The sequence below is a fragment of the Drosophila albomicans genome, chromosome X (assembly GCF_009650485.2).
Source record: "Drosophila albomicans strain 15112-1751.03 chromosome X, ASM965048v2, whole genome shotgun sequence".
In the NCBI taxonomy this organism is placed as follows: Eukaryota; Metazoa; Arthropoda; class Insecta; order Diptera; family Drosophilidae; genus Drosophila; species Drosophila albomicans.
In genome coordinates, this window is record NC_047627.2 from 16,870,107 (window position 1) to 16,890,260 (window position 20,154).

Genomic DNA, 20,154 nt, shown 5'->3' on the forward strand with positions numbered 1-20,154 from the left:
TTTTGTTGTTGATTTAGTAAATCTTCATTTTTGATTTCAAATTTATTTGACGATTCTGCTGTTGCAATTCTGTTCGCTGGCCACTAAATTGATATACCCCTCTTCGAGCAATTTTGCCGGGTATTTGCATTTTGGGCTCATAATTTATACTGCTTATGCGAGCTGCATGTGCTTCTGTGTGTGTGTATGTGTGTTTGTATTTAAATGCTGCGGCTGTTTTAATCAAGCGAAATTGTTTAATTTATAATCCACTTGCCGCTCTCGCTCGCTCTCTATTGCTATCTCTTTCGGGCACGCCTATTGCCCGCATTAGAGTCTAATGATTAACGAACTTATGCTGCTTCTGCCGCTGCTTCTTCTTCTACTTGCACACAAGCAAACAGCGCAGCAGCCGCTTTAAAGGGTGAGGAGTGGTTTTTTTTTTGGTGGGGGGGGGGGGAGAGCTTGTGGCTGGCAGGGCAAATTGATGCATGTGCACACGGCACGTTCCGGCGGCTTCGGCGCAAATCCCCGGCACAACAACGACGCCAATGCCACAAGGGAAAACCAATGCAACGATCGATGCGGGAACGGTGAAGGGGGAAGGGGACGGGGTTGAGTTGGGTGTTAGTGTAGCAGTCAAGCGGGTTAGGCATGGACCAGAGGGGGGGGTAATGTTTGGTTGGTCTATTTGAAAAAGCAGCATCGATATGTTATTTGCATGTTGGGGCAGAGTGGTGTGTGGCAAGGGGAGTTACTCAAGGGGGGCGGAGTGCTAGCAAATCCCAATGCCACGGGCAACTTTTGCAGCCAGCGCGAAACTTTCTCAGCAAGTTTATGCATGAATAAAGTGAAAAGCTACACACACACACACACACTCACACACATCGCATACACATGTTGGCTTAATCCAGTTGCATATGTTTGCTGTTGCGAGTTTCGCAAAAAGTTGCATTTTATTTAGTGCTGCTGCAAACATGTGTCGCAACAAATGCTAAACTGCAAAATCGCATTAGTGTAACACAAGTGCATTTCTATATATTTAATATTGGGTATCGCTAGACAAACTTGAAATAGTGCGCCAATTGCGTATGCAATAGAGCTGCCAACTCGGCTGACAGCCGCATATCGATAATAATATTGTTTTAAGTCTGCGGAATATTATTATAATTACAAAATTGCCGTTTAGCTTCTACTTTTAACTAGATAAAGAAAGCTAAGCAGAAACTATGCACACACTCAATACAAAATGATAAATAAATTAAATATACTGTGCGGTTGGTATTATTTTTGGAATTGCGGTCACGCTGATACGTTGGCACTTTAATAACAGTGTGACCACAAAAATGTCGCTCGACTTTAGACACACACTTCGGCACAAAATTGTGCGTGTTAAAACTTCAAGCAAACGTCATAGTTCATCTAAAAATAATATTTATTTTCTGCAATACAAAACACAAATTACAAAACTATTATTTTATTTACACGCATAAGCGATGTTCAAAGAACTATCGATGTGGCATCGTTAGCGCTATCGATATTTCGCCAGCTCTACCACATCAGCTATAATAAGAAGAGAGAATAACAGAAAAACAAGCAGCCAACTTGGATTAGGGGGAAAAAAGCGATATTGACAATTTTGCAAAAGCTAACTATTAGAGATGTCTGCGGCTGGAGTTGATGACGAGCAACGGGCTGCCGAAGCTGCAGCACAGTCGCCATCAACAACGGAAACAACCGCAGCAGCAGCAGTAGCAGCAACAACACCAACAACGGCAACTCCAGTAGCGGCAATAACAACAACAACAAGTACACCAACAGCACCAGTGGCAACAACAACACCAACAACACCAGCAGTGGCCGAAATTGCCGCATCCAGCGTAAGTATAGTTTTGCTGGCATTTGATGACGACGACACGACGACACGTCAACGTGTGTGTTGTGTGTGCTTTGTGCGCTGTTTTGTGTGCTTTACTTTTCTTTCATACTTGTCTGTTCTATTGTTTACTCCACCAACAACCGCAGATACGCTCCGGGTTGGCTGAATTGGAATTGCGTTCGTCGCAGGTGCTGCAACGTCTGGAGAATGTCAAAGCACTGCCCGGTTCACCCAATAAAGTGCACCTCGAGACAACAACCGAAGATGAAGATGCGGCAGCCACAGCTGCAACAACAACAACAACATCAGCTGCCGACGACACTTTGGCGGCCGCGGATGTTGTGCTGTACACACAGCTGCGTCAGGAGCATCGCGTGCCTTCGGATATACTCAAATCGTTAGAGCAACTCGTTGCCTATTCGGACAGCGACGATGATCCCGAGTTTCCGCTGCCCGCTCTCGATGATGTCTCCCATTTGGCGCTAATCTCGCACAGCATCGTGGCGTATCTGTCGCATCTGGATCGCCAGCATCTGTTGCGTGTGACCAATAGCATTGCAGGCGATGCCACACGCTGGCTGGGCACACTGTTCCATTTCCCCAATGCCGCGAGCAGTTTCCATGCCGACAATGCCGATGCCGTCCTGCGCACTGTGCGCCTGGCCATCGTTGCCCGCTGTCCCGGGTATCTGGAGGGTGGCATACCCGCTCTGGCGCAACCATGTTTCTACATTTCGGAGAACACGACGCCGGTGCGACTGCAATACGCCTGCCGGCAGCTGGGCATACCGCTGGAGGCCATCAAAATCATACCGGAGGACAGCAAATGCGGCACTATGGATCTTGTGCTGCTGCAGAAGCAGGTGCAACATGATTTGGCCGCCAGTCGCACGCCGTTGCTTGTCGTCGCCGACATTGGCGCCTCGCTCTGTGGCTATGTGGATAATCTGCAGCGTTTACGGGACGTTTGCAAGGCGCACAACATGTGGCTGCATGCCAGCGGCCATGGTTTGGCGGCTCTCGTCTGTGCCCAGACGCCGGGCAATGTGCACGATGTGCTGCACTCGATGGCACTGAATTTGGGCAGCTGGCTGGGCGTGCCCAGTTTGCCAATTGTGCTGTTGCATCGTACGTTGCAGAACAGTGCTTTGAGTGCCTTTGAATCGGATCCAATCCTTTCAAGGCGTCTCAATGCCTTGTCGCTGTGGACGAGTCTGCAGGCGCTGGGCAAAAAGTCGATTGCGGAGCGGTTGCATGTGGCATTCCAAACGTGCAGCATTCTCTTTGAGATCGCTTCGAAATGCGAAGGAATTCGTGTGCTGGTAACAAGCTATTCTTCATTCCCTTTTACATCCTCCAACTAATGCTCTCTTCTTTTAGAGCCACACTCCGGGCGCTGCATTGTCGGACATTATTGGAAGCGGCGTGTTTGATGTGAACGCCTTGTTTGATGCCGCCGCTCCAGTTGTTGTCTATCAGTTTGATGGCAGCACAACCATTCCAATTACCAGCGGCGCAAGTAGCCTGGAAAACACCACTGTGGACGCGGGCCACAAGCCGCTGGAGAAGCTCAACAATGCCTCATACTTTGATCGTCTCAATTCGTGGCTGGGACAAATACTGCAGCGGGATTGTCCCAATGTAAGCGTTTGGAAACTATTTTTCAAACTAATTCTACATTATTGTTTGGCCTTTGCAGTTTGACTTTGAGGTGATTGAGCATCCAACACATGGCAGTTGCATACGCTATTGTCCGCTCGAATTGGGCTTGGGCGAGCAGCCGCCCAGCTCGGAGAATCTGGAGAGCTTTGCCCAGAGCTTGGAGGCGCATGTCGATATCTTGCGTGCCACCATCAAGCACAAGGCACGCTTCATGCATCTCGTTGATCGCAGCGAAGTGTTGCGTCTGGTGCCGCTGCCCGAATGGGCGGGCATGGGCGGTGTACGCTTTGTGCCCGAGGGCTGGGAATCGTTGTTAACCGATCAGGCCAAAACCGAGCTGAATAAGCTCAACATTGATCTGGTCGAGGCGCTCAAGTCAACGGATAATGCATTTTCGCTGGGCGAGGGCACCGATGGCCTGATCTGTGTGCGCTTTGGCATGGTGACGCACGAAACTGAAGTGGAGGAGCTGCTCGATTTGGTTGTCACTGTCGGTAAGAGTGTGCAGGAGAATTCACGTGTGCTGGACACCATGTCCGAGATTGTCAAGAAGGTGAATATCAACAATTGGAACGAACTCGTTGATGCTCAAACTAAATTTCTATTTATATTTTTAGGGCATTGAGGCGGCCACCGCAGACTTGCAGCGCGAGTCGGAGGAGAAGCTGTGGCAGGAGGGCATTTTGCGGCATGTGCCGGTGGTGGGACGTGTCTTCAACTGGTGGTCACCGCCCGCCAAGGAGTCGGGCATCAAAGGGCGCAGCCTCAATCTCACCCAAGGCATTGTCGAGAGCACCGAGAACATTTACAAGTGAGAAGAGCGTTGAAGTTGCAGCTAGCGTTTGCTCATGCTAATCTCCGGTTTCTCTCTCTCTCTCTTTCCCTCGTCAGGTACCACATGCAAATGTCGGGCGAGACGGCGCATCAACTGCCAGCGAATCGTTCGCCTCCGACGCCCATGATACAGACGCCAGTGGTGTCATCGTCCACGCCGCCCGTCTTTCCCACTGTGGAGCCAGTTGTCGGTGCTGGTGACTCTGCCGAAGCAGCAGCCAGCACCACAGCAACTGAAGTGGCCACAGCAGCAACAGCCGCGGTTGCAGCCGTAGCAGCTGGTGCTGGTGGTGCGACAACAACAGGAGCAGCAACAACGACGACGACAGCAACATCAATGACTGGCAACCATGTGGATCATGCGCGCACCGTCAGCCAAAGCAGCGGTGGCTCCTCTTCGGTGCCGGAGCTGGTGGCCATGAATAGTGCAATCAACAATAATGCTTAAAAATGGCAGCGCAAGGACAACGACAAACAAATCCTTCTCCTCTTCCTACTCCTTCTCACTGACCACTTCCCAAAAATGAATGCAAACAACAAAAAAAAAAACACTTAAATAAGTCTTAATTAACCAGCAACAAAAAAAAAAAAAAAAAACGAAGATGATGAAATCCAAACGCAATTCTGTAATTCCAAAGAAAACTAAACAAAAAAAAAACCTTAGATGAGAGCCTTGGACACAGCGCTAAAGGGGATCCCGAAAAAGGATTCAGCATCCATCGCCTGTCCAGCCGCAATATGTAATTGCACATTTGCTTTTATATCTACATACTTATACATTATTATATATATTCTTAATCCAATCTATTGTATTATTCTTACTTTGTAATTTAATCCTTCTTTTTTGAATTTTTTTTGTAATGTGTATTATTATTATTATTAATGTTTATGTGCTGCATTATTGTTGAAGTTGTTGTTCGCTGTGGGCGATTCTTTCTATTATTATTTATCTATTATATTTTTCTTGTATTACAATCATATCTCTTCTACAAAACGGCAAAGCAAACTGAATTCCAATTACCTTATCTTTTTTTTTGTATCACAATTATTATTATTATAATAATGATTTTTATGCAAGTACCTAGAAAATGACAAAAAAAAAAAAAAAATTAAAAAACTGAACATCATTGAATTAAATTGAATAATGCAAATGTCTCGGTAACAATAACAATAATATAATTTGCACTATTCGTAATCGTAATTTGTTTAGGCGCTAAGTGACAACAAAAAAAGCATACAATTTAAATTAATAAACTTATACAACAAACGCAAAACAAATATACACAACACATTTTGTGTATGCAAAAAAAAGAAACAAAAACAAAAAAAAATCAAATATATAAATTCATAAAATATATTTATTATACAAGTTGAAATAAAGTATGCTGCTGAAAATTGTGCACAATGATAACGAACGTAAGCTACAAGTTTTTTTTTAATTCATTATTCTGACAGTTACATTTTTTCCCACTTATCGTTATTGAGCGCAACTGCAACAGTAATATATTGCTGTACTCTTCATTTTCACTGCGGACTTCGGGGCATTCACATTTTTCGAGGTCACACTGCTTTATATGGGTCACTTACTATACCAGCAAGCAGTTCAAATATTGGCAGACACAAGCAGTGTCTCCACTTCCTGCTTGCACTGCTTGCTGGTTCCTTTACCAAGTGATAACTGTTGTATTTTATTTAAAGCAAATTTTAAATAAAAATAAAAAATTATATAAAGCGTTAATAATTTTCCCACATCGAATTAAAATGCACTTCAATATAATTGAATTTTATTTTATTTTTATTAATATTTGTCGTTTTTTTTTGAGCGCTTTACGTTTGCCGCTTTTTGTTTGAATGAAATTTGTCGGGATTTGTGCCGTTTTAGGTTTCCTTTCATTTTGTTTTTGTTTCTTTTAATGACTTTATGTTTTTGTTTTGTTTGTTGTAGTTCCTACTTTGTTGCGCGTAAAATACCATCATTATCCAGACCAATACATATGTACGTATGAGTTCCCGAACTGAACTCATCATTTTGCATTCCCACCGATCTTTACAATACGCAACTTGGCAAAGCGAATAACCGAATACTTAAATACCTTTTCTTTTTTTCTTACTTTTTGTTTTTCTTACAAGAATTTCGAACTTTTGGTTTTGTGTTTTTTTTGTTTGTTTAATTTTTAAGGGTTTTTTAAGGTTTTTTTTTTGTTTGGATTTAGTTTTTGTCTAAGTTTCTTGTTCGGTTGATGCTTTCTTTACATTGTCTTTAACTAAGTAATTATGCCATATACACTATGAGTAAGTAGTATGTATATGTTGTACAACTTGATCTTGCCACGCCCCCCAACGGGGACTTTACTCAGCTCCTAAAAGTTTCTTTCGAATTATGTTTTATGGTTTCTTTTGTGGTTTGCATGTGGTTTTTTGGTTTCCCTTTAATAACTACAACGCGTACGATGACAACATTTAACACAGAAATATATTTACGAGCTAATGTGTTATAGTATATGTATATGTATGTATTTATGTATATATATATATATATACTAGCTTCGTTCCTTCGTGACTGCTGTGATTCCATTCCATTGCATGCTGCGCCATGTTCCGTGTTCCATTCCATGCCATACCTAACCTCGAAATGCTGTAAGTAGTTCAACTCGTACGCTCTTAAGGCCTAGTCGGGGTAGATTACATAGAATCTCTGTGGCTATTTGCTAGTGTTCGATTTTCATTTATGTTTCTTTTTTAAAAAGAGGGGGAAATTGATGCTCGATGCTTGCCCTCTTCTTTCGCTTCTCACTTATCTATCAATAATTTATAACATTATGTATTTTGTTAGATTTTTTCTTTTTGTTTTTTTTCTTTGAATTGTATATAAGCGAATAAAAAAACTTGATTAGGTCGTTTTCCATTGAAGTTACTTTACAGATTCTATACATATATTTTTTTAATGACTTAAAAATGTACGTTTTTCTTATATTTCTTTTCTTTTTTTTTTTTTGATTCGAATAAATTATTTCGAAATTGTTTCGATTCGGTTTCGCTTTCGTTATCAATTTATGTATATAATTATTATGTTTGTATATATATACATATACAATTGATCATTCCGATGTGCCTTATATAGTAGTGTACACGTAGTAGGTCTACTATTAAATCGTTAGCTTTTATTTCTGTCTGTCTGTAACGACTGCCTAACTTTTTGTCTATTTGTGTTTTTGTTTTTGTTTTGGGGCAGTGTTGCGAGCGACTGTTTTAGTTGATTGGCCTCTGGTCACACTGGTCTTTTAAAATTCCACTAACAACTCCGCTAACTAACTAAATAATTGTTAAATCGTTAATTGTCTTAAAGTTCTGCTTTGTCGACCATTTCGCTCTAGTTATCCGTTTATCTGCAGGCCATTTATATTTATGTATATATATATGTATTCAGTATATATGCAGTACATGTATATATATTTATGTATATTGTTTATACTTGTTTTTGTTTTGTTTTTTTTTTTGTATACTATAACTTTGTAGTTTGTCAATTTGCTGTCTCGCTTTGGTTTCATTCGGGGGCTCGCTTCGGCTCAGCCGATTGCGGGGGCAGTACTTTTATTTCCTTAATATTGCTATTCTGTTTACACACACACGCTCTCATATTTCGCTCTCTCTCTCTCCTCTCGCTGAAAAGGAGAGAGAAAAGTCCTGGGGGTGGGAGGGGAGTATGGGAAGTTTTTGGGGAGTGTTGTTGTTTTATGCTACGCTTGAGTTTTGGTTTAGCTACTGCTATTAAATATACAGTTAGTTGTATAGCTACAAACATATATACTCTATATAGTTAGTATATATACATATATGTATATATATATTTGTGTGTGTGTATATATATGTATGTTGTATATGTCTTGTATATATATGTCTGCACTCTCGATGGTGCTAAGTATTTTTTTAGGTTTTTGCTTTGTTTGTTTGTAATTTAATTTAATTCGTAATAAATGCATTTCTTGTTAAGCTTATGTTTACGGTTAAGTACAATAAAATCGCAAGGTCAGAACTGAACTCTAACCGCTGACGGTGCCAGGCGAGCAAACACACACACACGCACACACACACATACCACTTCCACTCCCACTCTCACACACACAAACACACGCATACATACATACATACACACAGTTGAGATGTATGTGTGCTTGGCATGCATTGATCTCACCTGGCGCACAACCCAAAATACCGACAAGTCCTACACCCTTTCTACTCTATCTCGCTCTATCTTGGGTGCACACTCGCGTCCTACACACTCTCTGTCTCCGTCCCTCGCTCTCTCTCTTTCTCTCGCTCAATTGCCGTGCTTGATTTTTAATTTTTTGTTGTAGATATATTTTCTTTTTATTCAGAAAAAAAATTGACAATCGACAAGTGCCCAAAAAGTGCTCATACTACCCTCGTTGCCCCTTCCTCCGTTAGCTAATCTATGTATTTGTATATATATATGTATGTTCGAATGTGTGTGTGTGTAAGTATATAACGCGCTTGCTGTTGAGCGGATGGTGGGCCAGGGGGGGCGCGGTTTAAAGTCTTGGGTTAATACGATATAGAACGTACTATATATATGTATATGCTGCTTGCTCTTTCTACACACTCCCGATAATATATGTATATCTATGTATGCATATGTATATGTGCTATGTATGTATTGTATATATCTATATAACGCTATATAATACAAATATGTTGTCCGTTAATTATCATTATCATTATTATTATTATGTTACTTGTTCTTCGTTCTTCGTTCGGTCAGCTAAAAAGTATTACCATCAAATTTTGCGATCATAAAAATGGCTATTATCAAAAAGAGCGTTTTCGTACTATGTAAATATTTGTTTCATTCTGTATATGCCGTATATCAATGTTAGTGTCTGTGTGTGTGTGTGTGTGTGTGTAGGGTTGCCACCTTATAATCTTGAAAAAGGACACAATTAATGGAAAAGGAATTTCAGTTTCTTTACAAATGCTTTCGTATAATGGTGGGCAAATACTTGGTATAAAAAACTGTCGTAAAAAATCATGTACATATATGTATATAATACACTCTGAAGTGAGCTGCTTTCAGGTTATGTACAAATGTACCAAACATGCAAAACAGTTTTGTACAATTGTTGTGTGAAAAGAAATGACTAATTTCGAATAAAAGCCTAGCAAACTTATTTATCGTATCAAAATAATTGTACACGTTTCGTTGCAAATGTAGCAAGTGGGGACAAACAGTTTGTACTATATTAAAAACAATTACAGTATCTTTAAAATTGAAATTAAACTCTCAGCTGCTTTATACATTCGATATATATAAGAAACTTCTATCAAATTACTGGCTAACGTAGCTTTGTTATTTCACATAAAAAATGTATAACTTAGCAAAGTACTAAAATTAGTTGGTACAATGTTTCTGAAACATGTACTTTGTTACGAACAGGGAATGAATGCAATTGTAATAAAATGCATTATCATGTAAAAACAGTTACATTTGGTATAAATGTACCATTCTGAGCAAATTTCCCATTATTGTAAATGTCTACCAAATGCGTAATTTTCGTAAAAATTATACCATTTTAAACATATCAACATTTATCGTAAAAATGTACCATTTGTTGTTAAAGTGTGCCTTCTAATAAAAATGCATTTTACACAAATGTATCGTTTACAAAAAAAGTACTTTTTCATAAATGTACCATTTTACATAAATGTACCGTTTACACTAATGTACCATTTTACATTAATGTTTCATTTTACACAAATGTACCGATTACACTAATGTACCATTTTACATAAATGTACTATTTTCACAAATGTACCATTTTACACAAATGTACTACTTTCACAAATGCACCATTTTCGTAAAAGTGAAAAGTTCAAAATGCAATCTCTCCATTTGATACAGTCTAGTGGAAGTGAGGAAAGCGTTAACAGTAATTCTAATAAATAAGTTAACTAGTTTTGGTACATTTACAAATTGTGGCAACCGCACCCATCTGTCTCTGGCTGTGTGTGTGTGTGCATGTGTGTACAATAGTTATGCAAGTATTGGTGTGTTTATATACAAAAGTCGCAAGTCGAGTATGTTTGCTTTGGCTAGACCTAATCGTATGGGAGATCGGGTAAGGGGTGAGGAAGGGATGATTTCAGGATGCAATTGAAGAACCAAGGAACACACACTCCTCCCACATATAGTATAAGGTAAATGGTTCTCTCTCTCTCGCTCTCGCTTTCTCTGTCTCTATCTTTGTGCTTACAGCTCAGTGACCGCATAGTTGCTCTCATCGGTTATCGCTGGCGGCGGCGGCGGCAGATCATCATCATCATCCATGACCCCAGCGCTATTTGCGCCTCCAACGCCCGCTGCATTCGCTGCGCCACCATTGTGCAGCGCGAGGCCATTGCCAGGTTTGCCATTGGCTGGCTGTGTGCGTGCCTTGGCGGCATCGACAGCCTGATGCGTCTGTTGCGCCTCCAGCGGTGGCGGCGGCAGTGATGTGTCCTCGTTGCCACCATTCTGCTGTCCAGCATCGCCGGACAGCGTCTGCGTAGCATGTTGGGGCTGCTGTGCCGCTGCGGGCGGCGGTGGTGAGGTGGGCGTGCCAATGCGTGGTGGTGGAATCGCCTTCATTTGTGGTGGCAACTTCATCGGTGGCCGTTGCAAGGTTCTGCACAACGAGAGAGAGAGAGAGAAAGCGAGAGAGTGATGAGTGTTGGTGTATTTGCAACTGACATCACTTACTTGGAGTAGTTCTGGCCCTGTTGCTGCTGCTGTTGATGATGATGATGCTGCTGCTGCTGCTGATAGATAGATTCGACCTTCGGTTGCTCCGCATCCTTGGGTATTTCGGGCAGCGGGCAATTCAATATCGATGGCTTATATTTCGGGTCAAATTTACCGCCCTGCCTCAGTGTCGAGCACTTGTAGATCTGCTTGTCGCGATCATAGATGGCCGTGTCCATGGCTGTGCTAATGGGCACCACTTCCGTTTCCGGCGGCAGCTGCTGTTGATGCTGCTGCTGCTGTTGTTGCTGTTGGGGTGACTTTAGCTGATGCGCATGTGGATGCTGTTGTTGCTGCGATGGCGGAGGCGGTTGCTGCTGCTGTTGTTGTTGTTGCTGCTGCTGCTGGTGGGAATGAGGATTTGGCTGCTGCTGCTGGTGAGGATTGGGTGGCGGTTGCGTTTGCAACGCGCCCGGATGATGGTGTGCAGGTATTTGTGGTCCGCCCTGGCTATTCTGGCGTCGCATTGTCGCCAAGTTTGAAACGTAAATGGAACCCTGGCTAACCGCCACAAGCGGCTGATAAATCGAATGCGGATTGCCATTGGGCGCCAGCTGGCCGGCAAGATGCGCCGGTATCTGCTGATAGATTTGGCTTTGACCCGGCGGCGGCAAATGATGCTGCTGGGCATGATGTGCCGCCGCTGCCGTCGTATATGTGCCATATTGTTGTGCCTGCGCCTGGGCCTGCGCTTGCGCCTGCTGCTGATGGTAGATGGCGTGCTGATGCTGCAGCGTTGCGGCGGCAACGGCGGCCGAATGCGAGTGGGGATGGGCATGGGGATGGGCGTGTGGATGCTGATGCGGATGATGGCAGTAGATGGGCTGCGGTCCCAGTTGTTGCTGTTGTTGTGCCTGCTGCTGCTGGGCGTGAGCGTGGGCCTGGGCCACCTGGGCCTGTGTCGTCGGCGGTGCGGAGGATGAAGCGGCTGCGGCGGCGACGGCGGCGGCTGGCGACGATTTTCAGTAAAAGTCATTGGCTTCCAAAGTTTTGCATTGTTTGCTTAGGGTTGCATATTTACCGTTATTGGGACCTAAAATGTACACACAATTAGCAAGGCGGATGAGGATACGGATGCGGATGCGGAAACGGATGTGGAAGATGCAATGCGATACACAAATATATGTACATTTCGAAATCTATATTCTTTAGGCGTTCAATTACATGGATATTAATGGGGGCGACACTATGGATGGACAATATACGAAGGTTTCTGTTGAAGATTGGAGAACTAGCGGAGATTTGAAAATCCTTAGCTTTTGAATGTTACATTAACTGATTTAGCAGCACTGTAAATGTTGAGTTAACATTGTTGCGTATGTTATTTATTTCTTAAGTAAACAGAGCGCTGATGTAGCGAGGCATGTTAAGAGCGAAGCTTTGTTTATCATAGTTAAGCACGAAAACATTTTTAAGGCAAACATAGTTAGTCAATTTAACGAGATTTGAAAATCCTTAAAAGCGGTGCAGTGCAGACTTCGAGCACAACTAGTAATGAAGCAGTAGCTTTTCAACATTTGAATGTTACATTAACTGATTTAACAGCACTGTAAATGTTAAGAAAACATTGTTGCGTATGTTATTTATTTGTTATATATGTAAGTGAACAGATCGCTGATGTAGTGAAGCAATTTTGTTCGTCTCCAGAATATTTTAAAGGCAAACATCATTAGTCAATTTAATTTTACAGCACTGTAAGAACTGTTTGAATGTTATGTATATGTTATTTACGCGTAATGTAATTTAATAGAGCTCTGTTGTAGGGATATAAGTGGTAATTTATAGATAGATATAGATTACGCGACATTATTTGAATAATGTGTATGCATTTACTTGTTGTGTACATGAACCGAGCTCTGATGTGAAGGAACGAGTTGTTAGTTACTTAACAGCGCTGTTAATGCTGTTTGAATGTTGTGTATATATTCGTTATTCGCTATGTAGTAAGTTAACAGAGCTCTAATGTTAACAGAAATAAAGTTAATCTGAAGAGAAAGTTAGAAGGAAGACATGTTCAAATGGATCACCATGAAGACAGCGAAGGGAGGCAAGGAAGTGATCGACTGCTTGGACTGCTGGGAGCTGGGAAATGCTGTGTAGCGTAGTGTCTGTATAGAGGATGCGGAAATGATGTTCTGGGAATGAAGCTAACGGTGCTGATGTGATGTGAGTGCTTGTATGCAAAGTGTATGGAGTATGTGTGTGTGTGTGTTTAACTGACTTGGAGTTTGTTGTCTTGACTGGAGCGAGCAAAGGTTGAGCACAACACTTACCAGTCATGTGGGTGGGGCTGTGATTATGCGAAGGCAGTCGACCCAATGTGTGGGTGCCCATTGCCCGCATATTCTGCTGGATGTGAGCGTGGGCCATCATCTCGTGCTGCTGTCGCTTATTCGGATGCTGCAGCGTGTGGGAGCCACTGATCACCGGCGGACTGAAGTGCCTGCAATGAGAGTTCGCAACGGTTGTCGGATTCGGGGGGGATTTGCCAAAACGGAAACGGAAACGAAGACGGAGTCGGAGTCGGAGACGGAGAAACAGAACAAGAAAGAACACAGAAAAACAGAAAGAAACGCTGCAATGGGAAACAATGCTCTAGGGGAACAGACAACACCTACCCGTTATGATTGCGCGGCAATGTGCGTGCCGCATTCATCATCTGCTGATGATTCTGTGGCGCCGGATGCGATATATACGATGGCTCATCCACCTGCGCATAGTCATTGCGTTTGCGTATATAGATCCAGGTATGCGAATCGACCCACACCATTATCGTCAGCAATATGGCCGCTATGAAGCTGGCTATCAGCATCAACACCAGCCCCAGCAGACCGCCCTCGCAGAGTCCGCGTGCGGCGGCCAAAAAGTTCTGATGCACCGCCTTGCAATCGACGAGCGCCGTCAGCTGTGTGAGCAAGCGTTCGCTGCTATTCAAATCCGCATTGACGGCCCCCAACTTCGGTTGCAGGCCGGAGCTCTTGAAGAGCACCAGCGAGATCTTCATCACGGTGGCCATGGCGCTGCGTGCGTTGTTCAGCGAATTCTGCGATTCACGCAGTCGCTGGGTGAACGGATTCGTGTGTCCGGGCTCGCATTGGGTGTAGTGCATCAGCACATTGGTGGGCAGATCACGTGGTGCGGTGGAGACGAGAAAATCAGCGGGACTAATGCACAAATCACCGACAGCCACCGACGACGAGAGATACAGGCCGGACATTAGCCAGGAGCCGGTGACAGCTAGCAGACCGCAAACGCTAAACAATATGAGGGCGCATCGGGAATGCCGTGCCACGCCCACCAGCAGCACGGCGCACAGGACGAGCAGCAACGCCAACGTGGCCACCGTGCCCGGCCAGCGTATGAGTTCCCATTGATCGCCACGCTGAAAGTAGCATTATCAATATATATATATGTATATATGTATTTGGAGACATTATCTTGGGACAAATCTCAGATACTCACAGTGAGAAAGTGCGTCATGGAGATGCCGCTCAAGGGTCGTCGTATATCGTTGGCCGCATTGGTGGCCAGCGTCACATTCCCTTGGACAATGTTGAGCGAGACAAAGAGCTTGGAGAGCGCCGTTTGATTCGATACCGGCTGATCAAAGATGTCCGCCAACTCGACCAATTGCGGCCGGATGCGATTCGTTAGCGTATTCTCCAGTATCAGCGTCTGATTGCGTATGGTTGTGACCATCGTGTCCACTTTCCGGCCGGCAGTCAGCACCTCGAGCAGTCCATTGTGCAGATCATCGTTGCCATAGAGTCCCAGCCCAATTGCCGCACAGCACATCACCGTCACAATGGACAGCGCCACCTTCAAGCTAGTGATCGAGTGCGCTGGTCGCGGCTTCCGATCGCAGCAGCGTGTCATCAAGTAGAAGAGCAGTCCCAACAGCGAGACGATCAGCAACGCTGCCGGCACCGATCCCAGGATGCCAAGACTCTGCAGCGGGAGAAGAAGCAATAAATCGTATTATTCGAAATTTGTATCTAAATATGCAGTATTTAATATATATGTGGTATATCATAACCATAAAGTATATTTCATGAATATATTGGTATGATATATGTATATAGAAGAGTATACTTAATATTACCATATGGTATATGGTAATATTAAATATACTCTTCTATTACCAAGGGTTTGCACCGGGAGAAGAAGCAATAAATCGTATTATTCGAAATTTGTATCTAAATTTGCAGTATAGTATATTTAATATATATGTATGTGGTATATCATAACCATAAAGTATATTTTATAAATATATTGGTATGATATATATAGAAGAGTATATTTAATTAATATTTATATGGTATTAAATATACTCTTCTATTACCAAGGGTCTGCAGGGGAAGGAGAGGCAATCAATCGTATTATTCGAAATTTGTTATCCAAATATGCAGATTAGTATAGTATATAATATATATATGGTATATCTTACATATATATACATATATATTTTATAAATCATTTATTTATTATGAATTGTATCTTAGAATTAATTATGCCGTACAATATATATGAAGCAAGATCATTATCTTGTTATAATGTCCCATATGCATATTAAATATACTATACCATATTATATATGTATATGGTATATATTGGTATTATATATGGTATTGAGTAATATAACCTTAAAAAGGTTATGTAGAAATTTTTGAGTTAATTAGAGTGATTGGGTTAGGAATGTTAAGGACTATTTTATTATTTAAAACCAAACTTTTAACAACTGCTCTCCTATAACTCTCTTTTAAAGATTCTGTAATAATTTAATATTAATAATAAAGCTATCTCACACAAAAATTCCATTATTAATAACATTGTTGTCCTTAACAGATCTTGCAATAATACAATTTTCTTATAATAACTTAATTTATGAAAATAATCTAAAAGACTTTGGACTGTATAGCTATAAGCCCAAATAAGCCAAAAAAAAAATCAATTATTATATTTATGTAAATATAAAAACTTTTTTTTAAGGTCTCAATTTATTATTCGTATAAAGTAAACCAACAATGTTCCGTCGTTCTATTATATATATTATTTCTATGATTGTTCTTAAAAATTTGAATTAAAAAACTATATGATCAAATTCATTCTTAAAAAAAAGTGCAAATAATTCATTACTTTAGAAATACATAGTGTTAGTGTTAATTTTAATTATATCTAACCTTTTTAAATAAATAAATAAGTTCATTAATCTTATTCTTATTTATTCTAAATTAATACGATACAGCATACTATATAACTAATATAAAAGAGTTTAGAATCCTTAAAGGTTAATTGCTGAGAGCTTTACATATAATTAAATCATTTAAATAAGATTTAAAGGAATACTAACTATATAAACATATACATTTAAGAGTCATTAAAGATTAAGTTTAAATAATATTAACTATTTATAATTAAATTTACGGAGCTATATTTCTTTGATATTATTCTGGCCTCAATAATAGTATATTTAACGATTGCCCTAGCAAATTAAAACCCACAATTTCTTAATTATTACAAAAAATCTATATAGCTTGTTTTCACAAATAGGGTGGTAGGCATTAAACATAATATATAATAGTATTATGCACTTACCTCCAGATAAATCTCATCGTTGGGCCGAAACGTGCTGTTGATCTTGTGGAACGTGATGTTGTAGTGTGGCAAAGCGTGCAGCAACTTGGCGATCACCGGCACCTTGTACTGATCCGTAAACTCATGATAGTCGCCCATCCTGGACTCGGGACTTTGGAAGTCGACGATTAATAGTTTATTAAATTGGCTTGATTCACTTCCTGCTCCTTAAGCAAATTGAAGAGATGCAGATTGCAGCAGCTGGATGAATGATGACGATGACGATGGCGATGGCGTTGGCGTTGGTGATGACGGCGGGTGACGGTGACGGAGTGGAGTGCGTTGCGGTTGCCTCGTCAACAACGTCGACGTCGGCGTCGTCGTCGTCGTGCGTCGCGTCGCGTCGTGCTCTCGGGGCAGAGTTCTAAACTCTTGACATCAAATTGTCGCACACTGTGTGTTTGTTGTTGGCCAGCACAGGAGAGGGGAGGTGGAGGTGGAGCGGACAAGAAAATACAATTAGTTCACAATGTACTCAAGGATGTGTGAGTTTGTGTGTCTCTGTGTGTGTGTGGGGCAAAATGTAGGCGTGGCTTTGGCACGTTCTACACTACGGATGTGTGTGAAATATGGAACGCACTTTCAGATGCAGTCGACGATAACATAAGTTGTTAACAAACACTTGCAAAAAAAAAAAAAATTTATATAAACCAAGCGTTGCTATAATAATTAACACAACAATTCAATTGGTTGCTCAACACTGCCAAAGAAGAGCGGCTTTAAGCTTTACAATTTACTCTTTTCTTTTATGCACAACTGCAACAAAAAAGATCTTGTACACATTTTCTTCACTCTTTAAACTCAGCACATGAAATGTCCGGTTGAAATACATGTGTGTGCGTGTGTGTGATATATGCATGGTCTTTATTATTTAATAAGCATCATGTGGGCGTACGCTCACAACCCAGATTGAGTTCCTGCCTGCCATGTTCCTGCACTTTAATTAAAAATTGTCTGTGCAACGCGTTCTTGCTCCCATTTTTTTTTTACCCAACGCTTCTTCCACTTACACACTCACACACACAAACACCCTTAAATCTCAGCTACGTCGACCGCCCGCACACACACACACACACACACACTCTGATGTTATTGATGCTGCTGTCGTTGCTGCTGCTGCGGCTGCGGCTGCCCAGCGCAATAGCAATTTTGTTCACTTGTCTCTTCCTCTTCCTCAGTTTTTGCTCTTGCCAAGCAGCAAGCCAGCCAGCCAACACACAAAAATAACAAGAACACAACGCAGCGAGTGTACGCGAGTGTAACGGTAAAACAGGCGCGCGCTCCTCATTGAAACTTCACACTCATTCTCTCACTCTCTTATTGGCATGGCGCTTGCTCTCACAATCATACGCTCGCTCTCACTCGCTCTCATTTGCATTGCCCTGCCATCAGGCTGTCCGTCTTTGTCTTCCTCTCGCGCTGCTCTCTCAATAGCTTGCGCGCGCTCTCACGCTGTTATACTTTTCATTGTTGTTGTTACTGCTCCCATTATTGTTGCTTTTGTCCTGGTCGACGTCTGTGTGAGTGTGTACGTGTGTGTTTGTATATCTATTGATTAAAAGTTCGCTGTTTCCTTATTCCTTATGCTCGCTCCTCGGGAGTTTCGCGTTTTGCTCGTGTCACGCACTCGTAATTGCCCCACCCCCCGTCACGAAAACAATTCAATCACACACACACGCACACACACAAATGAAATGCAGCGCAACATCTTGGGCTTAAGTTAAAGTTGTAGTTGCGGCTTTTGAGAGCTTTTATCCAATTGGACAATTGCACAGACATTTGACAGTTTCCAATTGAAAATGCGACCGCACACAAACACACACACATTCACGCCCACTACGCATAGGAGTGTGCGGAGTGTGCGTACATAGCATGCATAAGTGTGCATACGTATGTATATGTATGTGTGTATGCATATGTATATTATATTGCTAGTTTTTTAGGACACGAACGCGAAACACGAACACCATCAAGCACACACATACACGCCCACGCATCCCAGGGCGCTACTTAAACTCAAGCTTTTAATAATAACAACACTTTTTCAACACACACACACAAATAGAAGCAAGCACACTCATACATATAGAAGGAGTATGCATATACACAAGTCTTTAAACATGTGTATGTATTGTATGTATGTATGTAGTTTGCATAGTTTGCATATTTTGCATTTTCCACTTCTTTTTTTTTTAAGACAACAAACACTCCCTTTTTTGCGTATTTTGCAAAATGGGTACACACAATTTTTCACAACAAACAAAAGCGTTTCGCCGCATAAATCCTTTCTTACTTTTGAAAAATGAATTGGGTTTTTTTGTTTGCCAGAAGGCGGCGCAGCAGCCAACGGGAAAAAACGTAAACGTAAAAAAAATGCAAAAACGCCGACGTTATTTGTTGTTGTTGTAGCACTGCTATGTTCAATTAACAAAAGTCCTTTTGCATTTTTGGTGTATGCGTGATTTTCTTTGTGTTCAGTTTTATAGATTTGTTGTTTCTTTTCTTTTTGATGAGTTTGTGCTTTTTTATTGCTGAATGCAATAACGGTGTCGACATAAATGTCCTGCAGGAACTTCACATTCCGAAGACTGAGCAAAGTATGAAAATTGTTTGTCGTTCAACTTGGTCACACCCTCTAGATTATGCATACGATGTTGATATGGCATATCGAGGGGCACGTTTAGCAGTTACAGGATAACAGGAGACTGAAGTCCTGCTTCTGCTGTCTGCCTGCCTTTGAGCGCTCTTTGCTGCGCTTCATGCGCAATTTTCCCACCCCCTCAGCAAACATACACGCGTCCAGTGTTTACATACGCATTCATAAATTTATCGACAATAATCAGAAAATAGGTATACACTGTTCAACGATCTTATTGGAATTTATACCTTGATTTATACACACAAATCCGTATATCAAAAACTCACTTGATATTTTGGTTTTATTTGTATATTGAACTCACTTCTTCGGTTTATAGCAGAGATTCGAAAGTGTTACGCTAATCGATTAACCGGACTACCGATCGAACGTCTTACTAGTCTAGTTGAAAGCCGAACTGGACTAACTGCTTAAATCAACCTCATCTATTTGATTTCAATGTCAGCAACATAAGCATGCTGCGTATTAGATTAGCATAAGATGAGATTGTGTGTTTGACCTGTTGACATAGCACTTCTGTTGCGATAGGGTTCAATAGACAAAATCTATAAATAACAATGGCTGATAGCAGCAATTTTGCAATTAACACATATTTATTTGTGGAGGATAGGTCAGTTTTTGCTTCCGAAGCTTTTTATTTTCTAATTTTTAATATCATTGCAATTGCTTTACAGTTTTATAATACTTTCAATATTAAATTACTAAGGGATGCAA

General features: G+C 41.6%; 2 protein-coding genes across 3 annotated transcripts; one reads left to right on the forward strand and one right to left on the reverse strand.

Annotated features, from left to right (window-relative positions):
* Positions 1 to 1,509: 1,509 nt before the first annotated feature.
* LOC117572395 (pyridoxal-dependent decarboxylase domain-containing protein 1) lies at positions 1,510 to 4,925 on the forward strand. The gene is made up of 6 exons (XM_034255175.2): positions 1,510 to 1,859; positions 2,005 to 3,180; positions 3,239 to 3,499; positions 3,558 to 4,073; positions 4,138 to 4,331; positions 4,412 to 4,925. Exons 1-6 carry the CDS (start codon positions 1,641 to 1,643, stop codon positions 4,800 to 4,802), a joined length of 2,757 nt encoding a protein of 918 aa, XP_034111066.1. The 5' UTR covers positions 1,510 to 1,640; the 3' UTR covers positions 4,803 to 4,925.
* A 4,729-nt stretch (positions 4,926 to 9,654) lies between these two features.
* Positions 9,655 to 19,833, reverse strand: LOC117574205 (protein tweety). 2 transcript variants are annotated; one of them, XM_034257913.2, is made up of 8 exons: positions 19,078 to 19,492; positions 16,746 to 17,177; positions 14,613 to 15,098; positions 13,769 to 14,532; positions 13,424 to 13,593; positions 12,172 to 12,183; positions 11,109 to 12,099; positions 9,655 to 11,034 (listed from the first exon to the last, which is right to left on the reverse strand). In XM_034257913.2, the coding sequence occupies exons 2-8, from the start codon at positions 16,881 to 16,883 to the stop codon at positions 10,620 to 10,622; spliced, it is 2,976 nt and encodes a 991-aa protein (XP_034113804.1). In that variant the 5' UTR covers positions 16,884 to 17,177; positions 19,078 to 19,492; the 3' UTR covers positions 9,655 to 10,619. The 2 variants fall into 2 exon arrangements, with proteins under 2 accessions (XP_034113804.1, XP_051857858.1); XM_052001898.1 differs by lacking the exons at positions 9,655 to 11,034; positions 19,078 to 19,492 and adding an exon at positions 19,745 to 19,833 and having other exon boundaries at positions 11,991 to 12,183.
* Between the last annotated feature and the right edge of the window lie 321 nt (positions 19,834 to 20,154).